Source organism: Podarcis tiliguerta (assembly GCF_965153285.1).
Source record: "Podarcis tiliguerta genome assembly, chromosome: 10".
Taxonomy (NCBI): domain Eukaryota; kingdom Metazoa; phylum Chordata; class Lepidosauria; order Squamata; family Lacertidae; genus Podarcis; species Podarcis tiliguerta.
In genome coordinates, this window is record NC_139543.1 from 71,268,046 (window position 1) to 71,287,824 (window position 19,779).

The 19,779-nt window shown below is 48.4% G+C and overlaps 2 protein-coding genes across 3 annotated transcripts in view; both read left to right on the forward strand.

The window, feature by feature from the left end:
- Positions 1 to 4,165: 4,165 nt before the first annotated feature.
- LOC310659075 (uncharacterized protein) lies at positions 4,166 to 19,716 on the forward strand. Of its 2 annotated transcripts, none has more exons than XM_083402052.1 (2): positions 4,166 to 4,321; positions 17,520 to 19,716. In XM_083402052.1, exon 2 carries the CDS (start codon positions 17,762 to 17,764, stop codon positions 19,709 to 19,711), a length of 1,950 nt encoding a protein of 649 aa, XP_083258178.1. In that variant the 5' UTR covers positions 4,166 to 4,321; positions 17,520 to 17,761; the 3' UTR covers positions 19,712 to 19,716. The 2 variants fall into 2 exon arrangements, with proteins under 2 accessions (XP_083258178.1, XP_083258177.1); XM_083402051.1 differs by lacking the exon at positions 4,166 to 4,321 and adding an exon at positions 11,429 to 11,540.
- The window catches only part of LOC310659085 (uncharacterized protein), a 35,542-nt gene continuing 23,472 nt past the window's right edge, over positions 7,710 to 19,779 (forward strand). Inside the window, exon 1 of the mRNA XM_083402075.1 lies at positions 7,710 to 8,304. The gene's annotated coding sequence lies outside the window, so the exon portion shown is untranslated. The remainder of the gene's footprint in view (positions 8,305 to 19,779) is intronic.

Consider the following 19,779-nt stretch of genomic DNA (forward strand, 5'->3'; position numbering starts at 1 on the left):
AAGGTTGCTGACCCCTGTGCTAGAGGAATAGGGGCAGTGACCCCTATACTCAAAGGCAACAGCCAGGAAGGAATTCCTCCCCACGCTTGCCACATGCAGCTGGGCTCACTTGCCAGAGCCACCTCGAGGGCCTGACTACATTTCCCATTTATGTATATGGGAAAGGGGGGCGGGTTCTCTGTTATGTTTGTGTGATTGTTATTAAGAAAATGTATGCTCCCCAAAGTGTAAAGCCTTGGCTCTAGCGTGGTCGTGTTGATACAAAATCGTACTGTGTAATGCTTTGAATGTGCTACTGAAATAGCTGGAACTAAGCGAAACTGTTGCTGTCATGGCAGACCCAATATAGACCATCCCACACTGCCATCCACTGGCTCCACAGTGAAAAACACACCCATTCATGACTAAGGAACATTTATTGAATAAGCCATTCTTCAAACAAAGTAACAACCATTCACAAATAAAGACTGACTTCTCCCGGTCCCAGTCGGATACAAAGCTGGGAACATCTTAGCACAACATTCTAATTATCGCTTCCAGTCCTGTTGCCTCCAGTGTGTCCATTCCTGCAACATCACAAAAGGGACAGCCATTAACAGAATGGGTTCAGCCCAGACACCGGCACCAGGTACTTTGCAAACACATGAATAACAAACATGTCACTATCACCCTCCACTTCAAAAAGGATCCTTAGCTGTAACCTCACGCTGTGGCACCTCCTCTCTGACGTCCTCCGTGACAGATCTACGAGGGTGGGAAAAGGTGGGGTGGACAACCTTTGTGACATTTATAAACGTATGGTCTTTCTTTTGTTCAGAGCTCCCCCCTTCCTCCCGTGAGAGTGGTTTCAGACGCTGCAGAAGGTCTATTAATAAAAGATCAGGGAGGACGCGGGTGGCACTGTGGTCTATGTGTGAAATTTCAGGGAGACAGGAGAGGATATATTGTTTAATAATATCCTATCTAACTTGCACTAGGAAGTTCTATAACTTAGCAGAGTTTTGCATTCCCATTTTAAACTCCCAGTCACCAGTCTAGCTGCCACATTCTGGATTAATTGCATTTTCTGGGTCACCTTCAAATATAGCCGCACGTAGAGCACATGGCAGTAGTCCAAGCGGGAGATAACCAGAGCATGCACCACTCTGGAGAGACAGTCTGCAGGCAGGGAGGGTCTCAGCCTGTGTACCAGATGGAGCTGGTAGACAGCCGCACTGGACACAGAATTGACCTACGCCTCCATGGACAGCAGTGAGTCCAAAATGACTCCCAGGCTGCGCACCTGGTCCTTCAGGGGCACAGTTACCCCATTCAGGACCAGGGAATCCGCCACACCATCCCGCCCCGGTCCCCCAAGAACAGTTCTTCTGTCTTGTCAGTATTGAACCTCAATCTGTTAGCTGTCATCCATCCTCCAACCACTTCCAGACACACACAGGACCTTCACCGCCGTCACTGGTTCTGATTTGAAAGAGAGGTAGAGCTGGGTATCATCCACATATTGATGAACACCCAGCCCAGATCCCCTGTTGATCTCTCTCAGCGGCTTCATGTAGATGTTAAAAAGCATGGGGAAGAGGACAGAACCCTGAGGCACCCCACAAGTGAGAGCCCAGGGGTCTGAACACTCATCCCCCAACACCACTTTCTGAACACGGCCCAGGAGGAAGAGTGGAACCACTGTATGACAGTGCCCCCAGCTCCCAGCCACTAGACGGTCCAGAAGGATGTTATGGTCGATGGTATCAAAAGCTGCTGAGAGATCCAGCAGAACTAGGAAACAGCTCTCACTTTGTCCCTAGACCTCCAGAGACTCCTTTTGCATTTAGAAGTGCTATTAAATGTTGCTTTCAGTGCACAAAATTTTATTCATTCAGCATAGGCATTTCTTGCCCTGCATCACTATCAAAAGCTATACTGGCCATCTCAAAATTCAAAAATTAAAAACTATACAAAATTTCAAAAAATCTCAAAATACAAAACAGATCTCCACTGCCTTAGGTCACTGTGAACTCTGAGGGACTGGGGGGAGGGTGCTTAATCCCCACTACACTGTGGAACAAAGGACCATGTGCTTACCAGGAAGTATGTTCAGAAAAATACTTTTTTGCTTAGGATCTCAATCTTTTGCAATCCTTCAAAAATACGCAATGCTGGGGCCAATAACCCTTTGTGGGAATGTTCAGAGAGGCAGGAGAGGATATCTTGTTTAATATACTTCCTAACTTGCGCTAGCAAGTTCTATAACTTAGCAGAGTTTTGCAATCCCCTTTTAAACACACTGTGGTTAGCTTGTTGCAAGCTTGTTTAAGCTTCTCAATATAAGATTCCTGGTAATTTCCCTTATATCCCTCTTAAAAAGAATAGACACAACATAATCTTGTGTAAAGTATATAAAAGAAGTTTACTCACACATTCAGTTCACAGATGGATCCCTGAAGGCAGACTTAGTTACAAAGTATATACACGTGGATCTACCCCTATATGAGGGGTTAATTCCAGTGACTGCAGACTGTCAGTCACTGCAGCTCACATGGCAAAAGCAAGATGGAGAAAGAGAGAGGGGGTGCTGCGTGCCCTGTGTTTTTGTTACCTGCACAGGTAAGGTCACGCCCACCTCCAGTCACATGCTAAAGGAAGTTTGTCTCAGTCAGGAGAAAACAGGAGAAATTGCCTCCATTTCTTCCCCTTCTGTTTGCCATGAGGTGATGGGCCCAGTGGCCATGATCTTCGTTTTTTTGATGTTGAGCTTCAGACCATATTTTGCGCTCTCCTCTTTCACCCTCATTAAAAGGTTCTTTAATTCCTCCTCACTTTCTACCATCAAGGTTGTGTCATCTGCATATCTGAGGTTGCTGATTTTTCTTCCGGCAATCTTAATTCCGGTTTGGGATTAATCCAGCCCAGCCTTTCACATGATGAATTCTGCATATAAGTTAAATAAGCAGGGAGACAATATACAGCCCAAAGAACCATAATAGTATTTACCCATCCCCCCCCCAGCTGCAAGGCTTTCATGGGCTTCTCCTTTGAAAGCATCAGGATTCAACCCACCATCTCGATGGATTTCTGTCTGGGGCATGTGCTGCCCTTGATCACCTCCTGACCAGTGGCGTAGTGTGGGTTGTCAGCACCCAGGGCAAGGCAAGTAATTTGCGCCCCCTAACCCGTGGATTTGCGCCCCCTAACCCTAACCCCCAGATGTTGCGGCCGGCCCCCCCTGCACACCCCACGCTACGCCACTGCTCCTGACTGCTAAGGGATTATGGAGTCAGGGGGAGCCCTGGATCCCCCAATTTCAGAGGAGTCATTAGGCATTGGAACCCAGGAAATCCGTCAAACCGGGGTGCTGTGGGGTTCCCGGGGAGAGAGTCGGGCCTTGAAAGGGTTACGGGCGCGAGGGGTGCCTGGACAGAGACCCCACCCCCGTCCCTCCCCATCTCGTCTTGGAGTGGCCCTCCGGATGGAAAGATGGGGCGCGCATGGCAAGGGTTGGGCCGGGCCCAGGGGGCCTCTGGGTGCAGGGGAGACTCCGGGAGAGAGGCAGGGGGTCAAGGAAGTGGGGGGGAGCCCGGGGGAGGAGGGAGCATCCCAGAATCATTGGGGGAGGGAGAGCTAGGAAGACCAGTCTTTGGAGGGGGGCGTCTCCATCGTGGCTTCCTTGAGGAATCTCCAGAGGGGCCGCCTTGGCTTCTCCCTCCCGCCCAGGAATGGGCTACCCCTTCAAGGCGACCAGAGAGGGATCCCTGCAAAGTGGGAGTCCAGTCCCCCCACCTCTTCCTTTCTGCAAGCTCCATCCTCTTCCCACCCCATAAGCCCCTGCCCTGTCCAGACACAGCAATTCTGTCCAGTCCAACCATTGGTCCCCCTGGAGAGGAGAGGAAATCCCGAGAGGAAGAGAGGAGGGGAGAGGCCTTCTCAGAAGCAGCTCTTGGTTTCCGCAATCCCCCCACCCAGGAAGCAGCCAGAAACCTTTTCTTCTCTCTCAGGCTTCCATCTTTATTGTCTTTTCCACTGCCTGGTTCATTGAGGATGAGGATAATGTACACCTGTCATCAGAAACAGGGGTGCAGAGTCCATGGAATGGCTCTCAGGGCTGATATAGAAGTTGCACCTCAAAAGCATTTCTATTCCTCTTATTCTTTAAGGCAGTGTCAGAGAGACTGACAAGCTGAGATACAATCGATCATCATTCGATGACAGCGACTGCATGAATCTTCACAGTCACAGGACCCATTTTCATGATATACAGTGTTTGTGGCTGGAGGCTCTATACACAGGGTGTGCCTATACAGGCCAAAGACTGCCAGTATTAGCACAGGTGAGGTGTGTGACCTTCCCAAATTTACAGACTGTATGTGAATGAGAGTTTGTGGGTGGGATCATCCGTGAGGGAGTCTTCCCAGACCCGCTGAAAGAGGCGGTTATTAAACCGCTTCTTAAAAAACCATCTTTAGATGCGGCCACGATGGCCAACTATCGCCCAGTCTCAAATCTTCCATTCTTGGGCAAGGTGATTGAGTGAGTGGTGGCTGAACAACTCCAGGCGCGCCTGGAAGAAGCGGACCATTTGGATCCCTTCCAGTCGGGATTCAGGCCTCATCATGGGACTGAAACTGCCTTGGTTGCACTGGTTGATGATCTCCGGCGGGCTAGGGACAAAGGTGAGAGCTGTTTCCCAGTTGTGCTGGATCTCTCAGCGGCGTTTGATACCATCGACCATAACATCCTTCTGGACCGTCTTGAGGGGCTGGGAGCTTGGGGTACTGTCATACAGTGGTTCCGCTCCTTCCTCCTGGGCCGTGTTCAGAAAGTTGTGGTGGGGGATGAGTGTTCAGACCCCTGGGCTCTCACTTGTGGGGTGCCTCAGGGTTCTGTCCTCTCCCCCATGCTTTTTAACATCTATATGCAGCCGCTGGGAGACATCATCAGGAGGTTTGGGCTGGGTGTTCATCAGTATGCGGATGATACCCAGCTCTACCTCTCTTTCAAATCAGAACCAGTGAAGGCGGTGACGGTCCTGTGTGAGTGTCTGGAGGCGGTTGGAGGATGGATGGTGGCAAACAGATTGAGATTGAATCCTGACAAGACAGAAGTACTGTTTCTGGGGGACAGGAGGCGGGCAGGTGTGGAGGATTCCCTGGTCCTGAATGGGGTAACTGTGCCCCTGAAGGACCAGGTGCGCAGCCTGGGAGTCATTTTGGACTCACAGCTGTCCATGGAGGCACAGGTTAAATCCGTGTCCAGGGCAGCTGTGTACCAGCTCCATCTGGTACGTAGGCTGAGACCCTATCTGCCCGCAGACTGCCTTGCCAGAGTGGTGCATGCTCTGGTTATCTCCCGCTTGGACTACTGCAATGCGCTCTACATGGGGCTACCTTTGAAGGTGAGCCGGAAACTAACAACTAATCCAGAATGCAGCGGCCAGACTGGTGACTGGGAGCAGCCGCCGAGACCATATAACACCGGTCTTGAAAGACCTACATTGGCTCCCAGTACGTTTCCGAGTACAATTCAAAGTGTTGGTGCTGACCTTTAAAGCCCTAAACGGCCTCGGTCCAGTATACCTGAAGGAGCGTCTCCACCCCCATCGCTGTACCCGGACACTGAGGTCCAGCACCGAGAGCCTTCTGGCGGTTCCCTCACTGCGAGAAGCCAAGTTACAGGGAACCAGGCAGAGGGCCTTCTCGGTAGTGGCGCCCTCCCTGTGGAACGCCCTCCCACCAGAACAACAACTACCAGACTTTTAGAAGACATCTGAAGGCAGCCCTGTTTAGGGAAGCTTTTAATGTTTGATGTATCACAGTATTTTAATATTCTTTTGGAAGCCGCCCAGAGTGGCTGGGGAAACCCAGCCAGATGGGCGGGGTATAAATAATAAATTATTATTATTATTATTATTATTATTATTATTATTATTATTATGACATTCTCCACCAAAGGAACTGCTGCTCCCCTAATACCCCATGACATCTAGATTCAGGTAGGTAGCCGTGTTGGTCTGACACACTTGAAATACAAGATAGTCCAGTAGCACCTTAGAGACCAGCTAAGATTGTTCTAGGTATAAGCTTTCCTGTGCATGCACACTTCTTCAGATACACTGAAACAGATGTCACCAGACCCTTGTATATCGTGGGAGGGTGGTGTGGGGTTTTCCTCAGAAGGGTACTCCTACTACCATCTCCTACTTTGCTTAGTCATTTAGTCGTGTCCGACTCTTCATGACCCCATGGACCAGAGCACGCTAGGGACTTCTGTCTTCCACTGCCTCCTGCAGTTCAGGCAAACTCATGCTGGTAGCTTCGAGAACACTGTCCAACCATCTCGTCCTCTGTCATCCCCTTCTCCTCGTGCCCTCCATCTTTCCCAACATCAGGCTCTTTTCCAGGGAGTCTTCTCTTCTCATGACCATCTCCTACTACCCTTCGCTATTTGAAGAAGTGTTCATGCACACGAAAGCTTATACCTAGAACATACTTAGTTGGTCCCTAAAGTGCTACTGGACTATTTTTTTACTTTTTTATTTTAACTGTGTCAGACCAACGCAGTTATCTACAATTAAATACAGTTATCTCCTTGCCTTGAATATCCTCCTTTTCAGAGCCAGATTAGGATAGTCCTCTATCAGAAGACAAGCAGGATCAGGAAGCACATCATTATTATAAAGAACAATTGGGTTGTTTAATTAGAAGAAGTTTAAGGAATATTTGGGAAAAAATTTTTAATATTTAAATCTTAGAATAGCTTTGGAAGTGGATATAGGCTGTAGGGTTAGAAGTAGAAGATAGTGTATTTTAAAATAGTATTATTTGTAAGTGATAAAATGTGAAGATATTTTAAGTGTGATTTTTAAAAAAAGATGGTTAGAAATGATTATATATGTAAACTGCTAAAGGTGAAGTAAAATGAAAACCAGATAGGTGGGACTTGGGGAAACCCACTTAACAATGTTTAGGAAAAGAAGGATATGACAAGAATTTGTTTGTATTTCTGTTTGTGTTTTGTATTTGTGTTATAAAATGAATATTTTTTTTTTTTTTTTGGAAAAAACCGATATGGCAACACACCACAGATAACAATGTGTGCTTCTGGGATGCCCATTTGCCTGGATATGCTGAGTTCTTGACTTCCCTCCCAGGCGACAGGCATCTGTAACCTGAAGCATCTGTAACCCGAGGTCAGATCTGGCTTGGTCAGCTGCCTCTGTGGAAGTCTATTGTCGCCCCTTGGTCACACCCTGGGTGGGACGTGTACGTGCTCTCATGCTCAGGGGATTATGGCAGGAGGCCCTGTTCTCACTGCCTATTTGACTATCCGCTTCCAGGGTCATGGAGGAGGGTGAAGCCTAAATTTACTTTTTCTTAAGAGTTAAAATGGCTTTGGAACAGGAAGAATCGGTTAAAGTATGGATTTTATATGAATTTACAAAGCTAGGTATCATTCCCTGAGCTGTCAAGCTTAAAGGGTACATTCAGATACAATCTGTGTAACATTCTAGCAACTTTAGGCAATCGAAACCAAAATGGCTACATTTAATATACTTTTATATGCCTGTTGTCTTTGTCCATGGAGTTTTCTTGGCAGGGATACTGAAGTGGCTTGCTGGTTCCTGCTCCAGGTGGATCTCAAGAGGAGACTCTTGAGAGTCCCATGGACTGCAAGAGCAAACCTCTCCATTCTTAAGAAAATCACTCGCAGCGGGTCCCTCCGGTCAGCAAAAGAAGGAGAATCCAGCCAAGTTAAAGAAGCAAACGGCGGTCACTTGACCTGATCTTTATTTGCTGCAACAAGGTTCAAACACACCAAGAGTAGGAACCCTGAGAAGATGGTTGCATCGATTTTTAAGACCTCTCCCCATTTCCCACAATACATTTTTCAACAGCATATTTGCTGCATCACAGATTTGTCACCAAGTAGGAGTCTTTGGCATTCAGAAACATGAGCCCGTCACCCACCCCTGTCAAGAACCCCAGTTTCCCACTCCTTTTAACTACCCTCTTCCCCTAAGAACCATAATAGTATTCAGACATCCCCCTAGCTGCAAGGCTTTCCTGGGCTTTGAAAGTATCAGGATCCTTCTCCTCCTCCAGTCCGGCTTCTGTTCCGGGAATAAGGGGTGTGAGCCCCCTCCCAAACTGCCTGCTTCTCCCGGAAGTGGCTCTTCTACGCCGGATTGCTGCTCTGCGCCGTAGCTCTAGGGGCGCGCCCTTTTGGAAAGGGGAGCAGGGGCGGCAGGGTACAACCCCCCCAAACATCGATGCTGCAGGAAAGGAAATGAGAATCGGGAGAGAGGACAAAGAGGTAAAGGTGTCGCGGGGGAGGGAAGAAAAGGACCCAGAGACCCCCGCCAGCTCCCCAAAGCGCCTTCCGTGGGCCCCACCGGCAGGGCCTGGATCCCTGAACGTGTGCTCCGAAGGGGGCTTTCCTCGGCAGGGGAGGACATGGGGCGCCAACCCACGGGGTCCCACGAGGAATCCCTGGCCCCGTTTCCCCCGCGCAGGCATCCCTGGGGCCCTGTGCGCTCCGCGCGGAGAGAGGCAGACCATGAAAGGGTTAACGGGCGGGAGAGACGCCTAGATAGAGACCCCCCTGTCCCTCCCCATCTCGTCTTGGGGGGCCCCTCCGGATGGAGAGATGGGTCGCTCTGGGTGCAGGGGAGACTCCGGGAGAGAGGGAGGAGGCTGACGGTGGGGGGAGCCCGGGGGAGGAGGGAGGGGAGCATCCCCGGGACAAGGAAGCGCAGCATGGGGGGGGGGGGGAGGAAGACCAGTCTTTGGGGAGAGGTCTCCATCTTGGCACCTACGAGGAATCTCCAGAGGGGCCGCATTGGCTTCTCCCTGCCGCCCAGGAATGGGCCACTCCTTCAAGGCCGACCAGAGAGGGGCAGTCCCCCCTCCCCTACCTTCCTGCAAACTCCATCCTCTTCCCACCCCACAAGCCCCTGCCCTGTCCAGACACAGCGCTTCTGCCCAGTCCAGCCATTGGTCCCCTGGAGAGGAGAGGAAATCCCGAGAGGAAGAGGGGAGGGGACAGGCCTTCTCAGAAGTGGCTCCGCAATCCCACCCAGGAAGCAGCCAGAAACCTTTTCCTCTCTCTCAGGCTTCCATCTTTAAGTGTCTTTTCCACCGCCTGCTTCATTGAGGATGAGGATAATGTACACCTATCATCAGAAACGGGTGCAGAGTCCATGAAATGGCTCTCTGGGCTGATATAGAAGTTGCACCTCAAAAGCATTTCTGTTCCTCTTATTCTTTGTAGGCAATGTCAGAGTGAATGACAAGCTGAGATACAATCCTTCAGCATCCGATGACAGTGACTGCATGAATCTTCACATTCAAAGGACCAATTTTCATGATAGACAGTGCCTGTGGCTGGAGGCTCTACATACCGGGTGTTCCTGTGCAGGCCAAAGACTCCCAGTATTAGCACTGGTGAGGTGTGTGACCCCTCCCCTCAATTTACAGACTGTGTGTGAATGAGAGTTTGTGGGTGGGATTATAGTTTACAACAACCTTTTTTTAAATCATTTTTTCAACACAAACAGCAACCACAAAAAACAGACAACAAAAACCACAATAACACTAATAACGCACTTTAACAATTCAGATTTGAGTACTGATTTACGTATAACTACACCTTTTTAACAATATTTCCCCACCTCTCCTCCCCCTACTTCACACCACTTTCCGCCTCATATCTTAAGTAATCCTTCCAGATTTCTTCATATTTATCCTTTCTTATGGACGCAGGTGGCACTGTGTGTTAAACCACAGAGCCTAGGACTGGCTTCTATGGAAACATTTTTGGGGTCCCCCCCAGCCTGGCTCCACTCTGCCAGGGCAGCTGCATTTTGTTTCGCTGCAGGTGAGCCGGCCCCGTGCAACGGGGGCTCTTAAAGGAACTTCGAGGGGGGGAGCAGAGGGCCTGCAGCTTCCTCGCACTTGCCAAAGACTGACAGTATTAGCACAGGTGAGCTGTGCAACCTTCCCAAATTTACAGACTGCATGTGAATGAGAGTTTGTGGGTGGGATTATAGTTTACACTGGGAGCCAGTGTGGTGTAGTGGTTAAGAGCCATAGACTTGTAATCTAGGGAACCAGGTTCGCTTCCCTGCTCCTCCACATGTAGCTGCTGGGTGACCATGGGCCAGTCACACTTCTCTGAAGTCTCTCAGCCCCACTCACCTCACAGAGTGTTGTGGGGGAGGAAGGGAAAGGAGAATGCTAGCCGCTTTGAGACTCCTTCGGGTAGTGATAAAGCAGAATATCAAATCCAAACTCCTCCTCCTCTTCTTCTTCTTCTTCTTCTTCTTCTTCTTCTTCTTCTTCTTCTTCTGTGATTTTCTCCACCCGTAACATTTCGTGACCTGATATTGCAGTACAAAATAACTACAAAAAATACAAGATAATAAGAATGATTGCAATATTTATACCCCACCCATCTGGTTGAGTTTCCCCAGCCGCTCTGGGCAGTTTAAAGTACATAAAAAAGACAGTAAAACATCAAACATTAAAAACATCCCAATGCAGCTGTCTTCTAAATGTCAGAGAGTTGCCCATTTCCTTGCCCTCTGAAGGGAGGGCATTCCATAGGGCGGGAGGCCCTCTGCCTGGTTCCCTGGAACTTCACTTCTGGCAGCAATGGAACCAGGAGAAGACTCTCGGAGGAGGACCTCCCTGTCCGGACTGAGCGATGGGGGTGGAGACGCTCCTTCAGGTTTACAGCGCTGAGGCTGTTTATGGCTTTAGATTGCAGATCTTGCTCCTCCATAACGATCTCCAGAGCAAGGTTGAGATAGAATTAGCAGAGTAGCAAAAAATGCTCAGAGGCAGCAAAAAAAAAAATTCAGCTGAGAAATCTATTACAGTTGTACCTCTGGTTGCGAACGGGATCCGTTCCGGAGGCCAGTTCGCAACATGAGCAGAACGCAACCCACTTCTGTGCATGCGTGGGTCGCGATTCGCTGCTTCTGCGAATGCGTGTGACGTCATTTTGCACAAAATGACGTCAAAACCTGGAAGTAACTGGGATGCCACGGGACACAACCTGAAAATGCACAACCTGAAGCAAATATAACATGAGGTATGACTGTACTGAAGACAAATAAGCATAACAGGATCCAAAAAATAGCAAAAATGTAACTCACAGTAAAACCCTGACTTAGCATGCCAAAACAGCACTCAAGTAAGAAACAGACAAACAGATTAGAGTAATAACAGGATATGAAGTGGGACCAGGCTCATTTCAATACTGTAATTTATATATAATTCAATGTCAGAGAAACTCTGGGACTAGATAACAAGCCTCCAGGTAGACGTGCCCCACCTGCCCTTCACTTTCCTCTGTAGCATAGGCAGAATCTGCCTTCTGGACTGTGGGATTCACGCTTGTTCTCCTCTTCTCCATCCACCAGGGCAGCAGAATTCCCCAGCCCCCAAGGATTTGAGACCCATCAGCTTTCCTCACCTGGTTTAGCCGGCCGGTTGAAGCCGTTGCTTGAACCCCTGTTGCATGCTGACAGCTTCTGGAAGCCACAGGTGAGAGTTGACTGCAGGGCCAATGGTAGATAGATTAGCCCGTAAGGTGCATGACATATTCTCCACCAAAGGAACTACTCCTCCCCTAATACCCCATGACATCTAGATTCAGGTAGGTAGCCGTGTTGGTCCGACACAGTTGAAATACAAAATTAAAAAATAGTCCAGTAGCATCTCAGAGACCAAGTAAGTTTGTTCTAGGTATAAGCTTTTGTGTGCATGCACACTTCTTCAGATACACTGACACAGATGTCACCAGACCTTTGTATATCGTGGGAGGGTGGGGTGGGGTTTTTCTCAGAAGGGTACTCCTACTACCATCTCCCACTACCCATCACTATATGAAGAAGCATGCAAGCACATGAAAGCTTATACCTAGAACAAACTTAGTTGGTCCCTAAGGTGCTACTGGACTATTTTTTAATTTTTTATTTCAGCTGCGTCAGACCAACACAGCTACCTACCATTAAATACAGTTATCTCCTTGCCTTGAATATTCTGCTTTTCAGTGCCAGATTAGGGTAGTCCTGTGTCAGAAGACAGGCACGAGATCAGGCAGAACATCATTATTATAAGGAGCAATGGGGGTGGGTGTTTCTGTCTGGGATTCCCATTTGCCATCTGCTTTCCTTGTGCTTCTCCTGCGCTCTCCATGCAATGTGAGGCATGTAGACAGAGGTCCATCTCCAAGAACAGGAGCTTCCCTGAGCACCCATTCAGCTGACCCCAAGCACCAAGCCTTGTCACTAGTTCTCAGACTGACCCAGACCACAGTCCCTGGACGAAATGTAGACCTGGGTCTCCCAAAATGGTCCACATGGACCCCCTGAGACCATTGGGACTGTGAAGGTGACTCATGAAGATCTAGAGGTGGAAACAGGGCTGGATGGAGGATTATGATGCAGAGGATGGGAATTGTCCAAAGGAATGATGAACCAGAGAAAGAGAAGGTCTTTTCATGGACAGAGAGTAGCTGCCTTTCCTGTGAGGAAAGAATTGATTTGAAAAGGCTATATTCCAAGATCATGCTGTGCTGTTAATGATGATTGAGGATTATGAAAGGTTTCTGCTGCATTACCTTCATTTGATGACATTGCTTTTTCATTTGCTGTGCGTAAAAGGGTGGGGTGGGTGTTTGGGTGCGGGAATTTGTTTAATTTAATTTAATTGTGGTGTGTTTGTAACATTCTCTTTTTTGTTTTTTTGTTTTGCTTGTTTTGTTTTTGTTTGTTTGTTTTTTGTATAGGTTTTAATTTGATTTTAAGAGGAGGGGTCAGGGCTGCCTGGGAGTGGGTCCCACCAAACAAAATGGCTGGGGCAGGTTCCACGGGGGGGATGTACTGGGACAACCAATCTCAGTGATCACGGGTAGGAGGAGGAGTTACGCTAAGACCAGACCACGTCATTACTGAGGAAGCGGGCTTAGTCATTGTTTGAGGACTATCCCTGCCTCCAGGTCTGGTCCTGACCGAACGGATACTGGAATCAGCAAGGGATACTCACACAACCTGAAGGTGCTGCTGTGCAATGCCAGGTCAATGATCCATAAAACCATTGTGATCCATGACTTGATCGTGGATGGAGGACTTGACCTGGCATGTGTAACAGAGACTTGGTTGGATAAAGCAGATGGGCCTGTCCTTGCTACTGCTTGTCCACCAGGTTTCTCTTACACACAGTAACCCAGGCCTTGTGGGCGGGGAGGGGGGTTTGCAGTGATTTTTAGGAAGTCATTAGTTTGCACCAGGCGCACCCAGTTTTCTAAGTGCATGTTCTGGAAGTTGGGCAATAGGGGAAGTACAGGATTCCTTTTGGTGTACTGACCTCCCCGCTGCACCAAGGATTCCCTGCCCAAGCTGCTTCAGGTCATGGCGGATGTTCTCCTGCAGACACCTAGTTTGGTTCTCCTAGCGGATTTTAACATCCATGCCGACACGACCTTACAAGGGGCCGCTCTGGACTTCGTGGAAAGCATGGCCTCCATGGGGCTGTCCTTGAATACGTCTGGCCCAACTCATAGCCACAGACATAGAATCATAGAATCATAGAGTTGGAAGAGACCACAAGGGCCATCGAGTCCAACCCCCTGCCAAGCAGGAAACACCATCAGAGCACTCCTGACATATGGTTGTCAAGGCTCTGCTTAAAGACCTCCAAAGAAGGAAACTCCACCACACTCCTTGGCAGCAAATTCCACTGTCGAACAGCTCTTACTGTCAGGAAGTTCTTCCTAATGTTTAGGTGGAATCTTCTTTCTTGTAGTTTGGATCCATTGCTCCGTGTCCGCTTCTCTGGAGCAGCAAAAAACAACCTTTCTCTCTCCTCCATGTGACATCCCTTCATATATTTGAACATGGCTATCATATCACCCCTTAACCTCCTCTTCTCCAGGCTAAACATGCCCAGCTCCCTTCGCCGTTCCTCATAAGGCATCGTTTCCAGGCCTTTGACCATTTTGGTTGCCCTCCTCTGGACACGTTCCAGTTTGTCAGTGTCCTTCTTGAACTGTGGTGCCCAGAACTGGACACAGTACTCCAGGTGAGGTCTGACCAGAGCAGAATACAGTGGCACTATTACTTCCCTTGATCTAGATGCTATACTCCTATTGATGCAGCCCAGAATTGCATTGGCTTTTTTAGCTGCCGCGTCACTCTGTTGGCTCATGTCAAGTTTGTGGTCAACCAAGACTCCTAGATCCTTTTCACATGTACTGCTCTCAAGCCAGGTGTCACCCATCTTGTATTTGTGCCTCTCATTTTTTTTGCCCAAGTGCAATACTTTACATTTCTCCCTGTTAAAATTCATCTTGTTTGTTTTGGCCCAGTTCTCTAATCTGTCAAGGTCGTTTTGAAGTGTGATCCTGTCCTCTGGGGTGTTAGCCACCCCTCCCAGTTTGGTGTCATCTGCAAATTTGATCAGGATGCCCTTGAGTCCATCCTCCAAGTCGTTGATAAAGATGTTGAATAAGACCGGGCCCAAGACAGAACCCTGTGGCACCCCACTAGTCACTCTTCTCGAGGATGAAGAGGAACCATTGATGAGCACCCTTTGGGTCCGGTCAGTCAGCCAGTTACAAATAGCATAGTCAAGACCGCATTTTACCAGCTTCTTTACAAGAATATCATGGGGCACCTTGTCAAATGCCTTGCTGAAATCAAGGTAGGCTACATCCACTGCGTTCCCTTCATCTACCAGGCTTGTAATTCTGTCATAAAACATACCTTGGACCTGGTGTTTACCTCTATGGATGTTGGTGATCTGATACTAAGTAAAACTGAAACCAAAGAAGTGCCATTGTCAGATCACTTCCTGGTGCAACTGGACTTCTCCGCGACCCTTCCCCTCTGCAGGGAGGTGGGACCGATTTGGATGGTCCGCTCCCACCACTTAATGGATCCAAATGGTTTCCAGAGAGTGGTAGGGGATGGTTTATCCCATGTTGATGGCCTTTCAGCTGATTCCCTGGTGGCCCGCTGTAATGTGGAGTTAACCAGGGCTATTGACGCGGGTGGCGCTGTGGGTAAAACCTCAGTGTATAGGACTTGCCGATCGAAAGGTCGGCGGTTCGAATCCATGCGGCGGGGTGCGCTCCCATTGCTCGGTCCCAGCGCTTGCCAACCTAGCAGTTCGAAAGCACCCCCGGGTGCAAGTAGATAAATAGGGACCGCTTACTGGCGGGAAGGTAAACGGCATTTCCGTGTGCTGCACTGGCTCGCCAGATGCGGCTTTGTCACGCTTGCCATGTGACCCGGGAGTGTCTCCGGACAGCGCTGGCCCCTGGCCTCTTAAGTGAGATGGGCGCACAACCCTAGAGTCGGACACGACTGGCCCGTATGGGTAGGGGTACCTTTACTTTTACCTTTTATTGACCGTTTGGCTCCGACGCACCCTCTTCGATTGCATGGAGCCCGAACAGCCCCGTGGTTTTCCATGTATCTGAGGGCAATGGAACAATCGTTGAGACGGCTAGAGCACTGGTGGCAAATGACCCATTCTGAAGCTGACCGGACACGCGTTAGAGCTGAATGTTGAGCCTACCAAGTGGCGGTAGCGACGGCGAAGGCTACTTTCTTCACCGCCTCTATTGCATCTGCAGAAAACAGCAGCAGGAGACTTTTTCAGGTGGTTCGCAATTTAGCAGAACCACCTGCTCCATCAGGGCTCAGTACGGGCCACATGATCTCCTGCAATGATTTTGCAAAGTTTTTGCAGATAAAGTCGCTCAGATTCGAGAAGAGGTAGACTCCACCATGGCATCAGGGCCAGGGCAGGAGAGTGCTAGAGTCCTGTCTAGTCAAGTTGTGTGGGATTAATTCCAACCTGTTATCCCCGAGGATGTGGACAGGCTGCTTGGACGAGTGAAACCAACCACTTGATCCTTGCCCATCCTGGCTTATAAAAGCTAGCTGGGAAGGGCTGGGCGATAGGCTTCGTGGGGTGGTGAACGCTTCCTTCCATGAGGGAGCCTTCCCAGACCCTCTGAAAGAGGCGGTTATTAAACCGCTTCTTAAAAAAACATTTTTAGATGCGGCCACGATGCCCAACTATCACCGAGGCTCAAATCTTCCATTCTTGGGCAAGGTGATTGAGCGAGTGGTTGCTGAACAACTCCAGGCATGCCTGGAAGAAGCGGACCATTTGGATCCCTTCCAGTTGGGATTCAGGCCTCATCATGGGACTGAAACTGCCTTGGTCAGGCTGGTCGATGATCTCTGGTGGGCTAGGGACAAAGGTGAGAGCTGTTTCCTAGTTCTGCTGGATCTCTCACCGGCGTTTGATACCATTGAGCATAACATCCTTCTGGACCGTCTTGAGGGGCTGGGAGCTGGGGGCACTGTCATACAGTGGTTCCGCTCCTTCCTCCTGGGCCGTGTTCAGAAAGTGGTGGAGGGGATGAGTGTTCAGACCCCTAGGCTCTCACTTGTGGGGTGCCTCAGGGTTCTGTCCTCTCCCCCATGCTTTTCAACATCTACATGAAGTCGCTGGGAGAGATCATCAGGGGGTTTGGGCTGGATGTTCATCCGTATGCGGATAATACACAGCTCTTTCAAATCAGAACCAGTGAAGGTCCTGCGTGAGTGTCTGGAGGCGGTTGGAGGATGGATGGCGGCTAACAGACTGAGGTTGAATCCTGACAAGATAGAAGTACTGCTTTTGGGGGACAGGAGACGGGTAGGTGTGGAGGATTCCCTAGTCCTGAATGGGGTAACTGTGCCCCTGAAGGACCAGGTGCCTGCAGACTGCCTTGCCAGAGTGGTGCATGCTCTGGTTATCTCCCACTTGGACTAGTGCAATGCGCTATACGTGGGACTACCTTTGAAGGTGACCGGGAAACTACAACTAATTCAGAATGCAGCAGCTAGACTGGGGACTGGGAGCGGCCGCCGAGACCACATAACACTGGTCCTGAAAGACCTACATTGGCTCCCAGTACGTTTCCGAGCACAATTCAAAGTGTTGGTGCTAACCTTTAAAGCCCTAAATGGCCTCTGTCCAGTATATCTGAAAGAGCATTTCCACCCCCATCGTTCTACCTGGACAATAAGGTCCAGCACCGAGGGCCTTCTGACGGTTCCCTCACTGCGAGAAGCCAAGTTACAGGGAACAAGGCAGAGGGCCTTCTTGGTGGTGGTGCCCTCCCTGTGGAATGCCCTCCCACCAGATGTCAAAGAGATAAACAACTACCAGACTTTTAGAAGACATCTGAAGGCAGCCCTGTTTAGGGAAGCTTTTAATGTCTGATATATTACAGTATTTTAATGTTTTTCTGGAAGCTGCCCAGAGTGGCTGTGGAAACCCAGTCAGATGGGCAGGGTATAAATAACAAATTACTATTATTATTATTATTATTATTATTTCCTAAAAATTGGGAATATGGGTAGGAAGCGGGGGAATGTAGGAGATGTTGAAATAAGAGAAGGGGCTAATGGTGTTTGATTTGTTCTTTTCCCTTTGTCCTCTTCCTTGGAATCCAAAAAGGACTTCCTCTCTGCCCACTCTGAAGAAGGTGATACAGAAGAACGTCAGAATTCCAGGGGACGGGGAACCTTTCATTTCATTAGGAATAGACACTGAAATGTGTGAAATGTGGAATATGCTTCACTGAATGAGCACACATAGCTCATATCAACAAAGTCACAGGAGAGAAACCTTTTAAAGATTTGAAGTGTGGAAAGGGTTTCACTGATAGTAAAAAACCTAGAACACATCAGCAGACCCCCATGGGTAAGAAAGGATTCAAATGCAGGGAGTGTGGGAAGAGCTTCAGACAGAATGGAAACCTTAAATTACACCAACGGACTCACACAGGGGAGAAACCATATGAATGTATGGACTGTGGGAATAAATTCAGTCAGAGGGCACACCTTAAGTTACATGCACAGACACACAAAGAGGAGAAACCTTTTAAATGTATGGAGTGTGGAAAGAGTTTCCGTCGAAGAGATACACTTAGAATACATCAACGGACTCACACAGGGGAGAAACTATTTACATGTACGGAATGTGGGATGGCCTTCAGTCAGATTGGAAACCTCAATAATCATCAACAGACACATTCAGGGGAGAAACCTTTTAAATGTATGGAGTGTGGAAAGAGTTTCCGTCGAAGAGATACACTTAGAATACATCAACAAACTCACACAGGGGAGAAACCTTTTAAATGTGTGGACTGTGGAAAGAGCTTCAGTTCGAATGCAGGCCTTAGATCACATCAACGGACTCACACAGGGGAGAAACCATATGAATGTATGGAGTGTGGAAAGAGCTTCAGTTACGATGCAGGCCTTAGATCACATCAACGGACTCACACAGGGGAGAAACCATATGAATGTATGGAGTGTGGAAAGACCTTCAGTCGGATTGGAAACCTTAGAATACATCAACGTACACATACAGGGGAGAAACCGTTTAAATGCATGGCTTGTGGAAAGAGCTTTAGTGATAGTGGAAGCCTTAGAATACATCAACGGACGCATACAGGGGAGAAACCATTTAAATGCATGGCTTGTGGAAAGAGCTTTAGTGATAGTGGAAGCCTTAGAAAACATCAACATATTCACACAGGAGAGAAACCATTTAAATGTATTGAGTGTGGAAAGAGCTTCAGTTTCAGTTCAAACCTTAGACAACATCAACTGACTCACACAGGGGAGAAACCATTTAAATGCATGGAGTGTGGAAAGAGCTTTAGTCAAAATGCGCACCTAACTTTACACCATCAAACTCACACAGGTGAAAAACCATTTAGATGTATGGAGTGTGGAAAGAGCTTCATTCAGAATGGAAACCTTAGAATACATCAACGGACTCATACAGGGGAGAAACCATATACATGTATGGAGTGTGGAAAGAGCTTCAGTCACGATGCAGGCCTTAGATCACATCAACGGACTCACACAGGGGAGAAACCATTTAAATGCATGGTGTGTGGAACAAGCTTTAGTTATGGTGGAAGCCTTAGATCACATCAACGGACTCACACAGGAGAGAAACCATTTAAATGTATGGAGTGTGGAAAGAGCTTTAGTTACGATGCAGGCCTTAGACAACATCAACGGACTCACACAGGAGAGAAACCATTTAAATGTATGGAGTGTGGAAAGAGCTTCAGTTTCAATTCAAACCTTAGACAGCATCAACTGACTCACACAGGGGAGAAACCATTTAAATGCATGGAGTGTGGAAAGAATTTTAGTGATAGTGGAAGCCTTAGAGCACATCAACGAACTCACACAGGTGAGAAACCATTTAGATGTATGGAGTGTGGAAAAAGCTTCATTCAGATTGGAAACCTTAGAATACACCAACGGACTCATACAGGGGAGAAACCATTTAAATGTATGGAGTGCGGAAAGAGCTTCATTCGGATTGGACACCTTAGAATACATCAACGGACTCATACAGGGGAGAAACCATATACATGTATGGAGTGTGGAAAGAACTTCAGTCAGAGTGCACACCTTAGACAACATCAACGGACTCACACTGGAGAGAAACCATTTAAATGTATGGAGTGTGGAGAGAGCTTCAGTTATAGTGGAAACCTGAGAGTACATCAACAGACTCACATCGGTAAGAAACGATTTAAATGTATGGAGTCCGGAAAGAGCTTTAGTGATAATAGAAATCTTAGCAAACATCAGCAGACACACAGGAGAGAAACCATTTAAAGGTATGGATTGTAGAAGCAGCTTCAGTCAGAGTGGAACCCTAGATTTATGTCAACAAACTTACACAA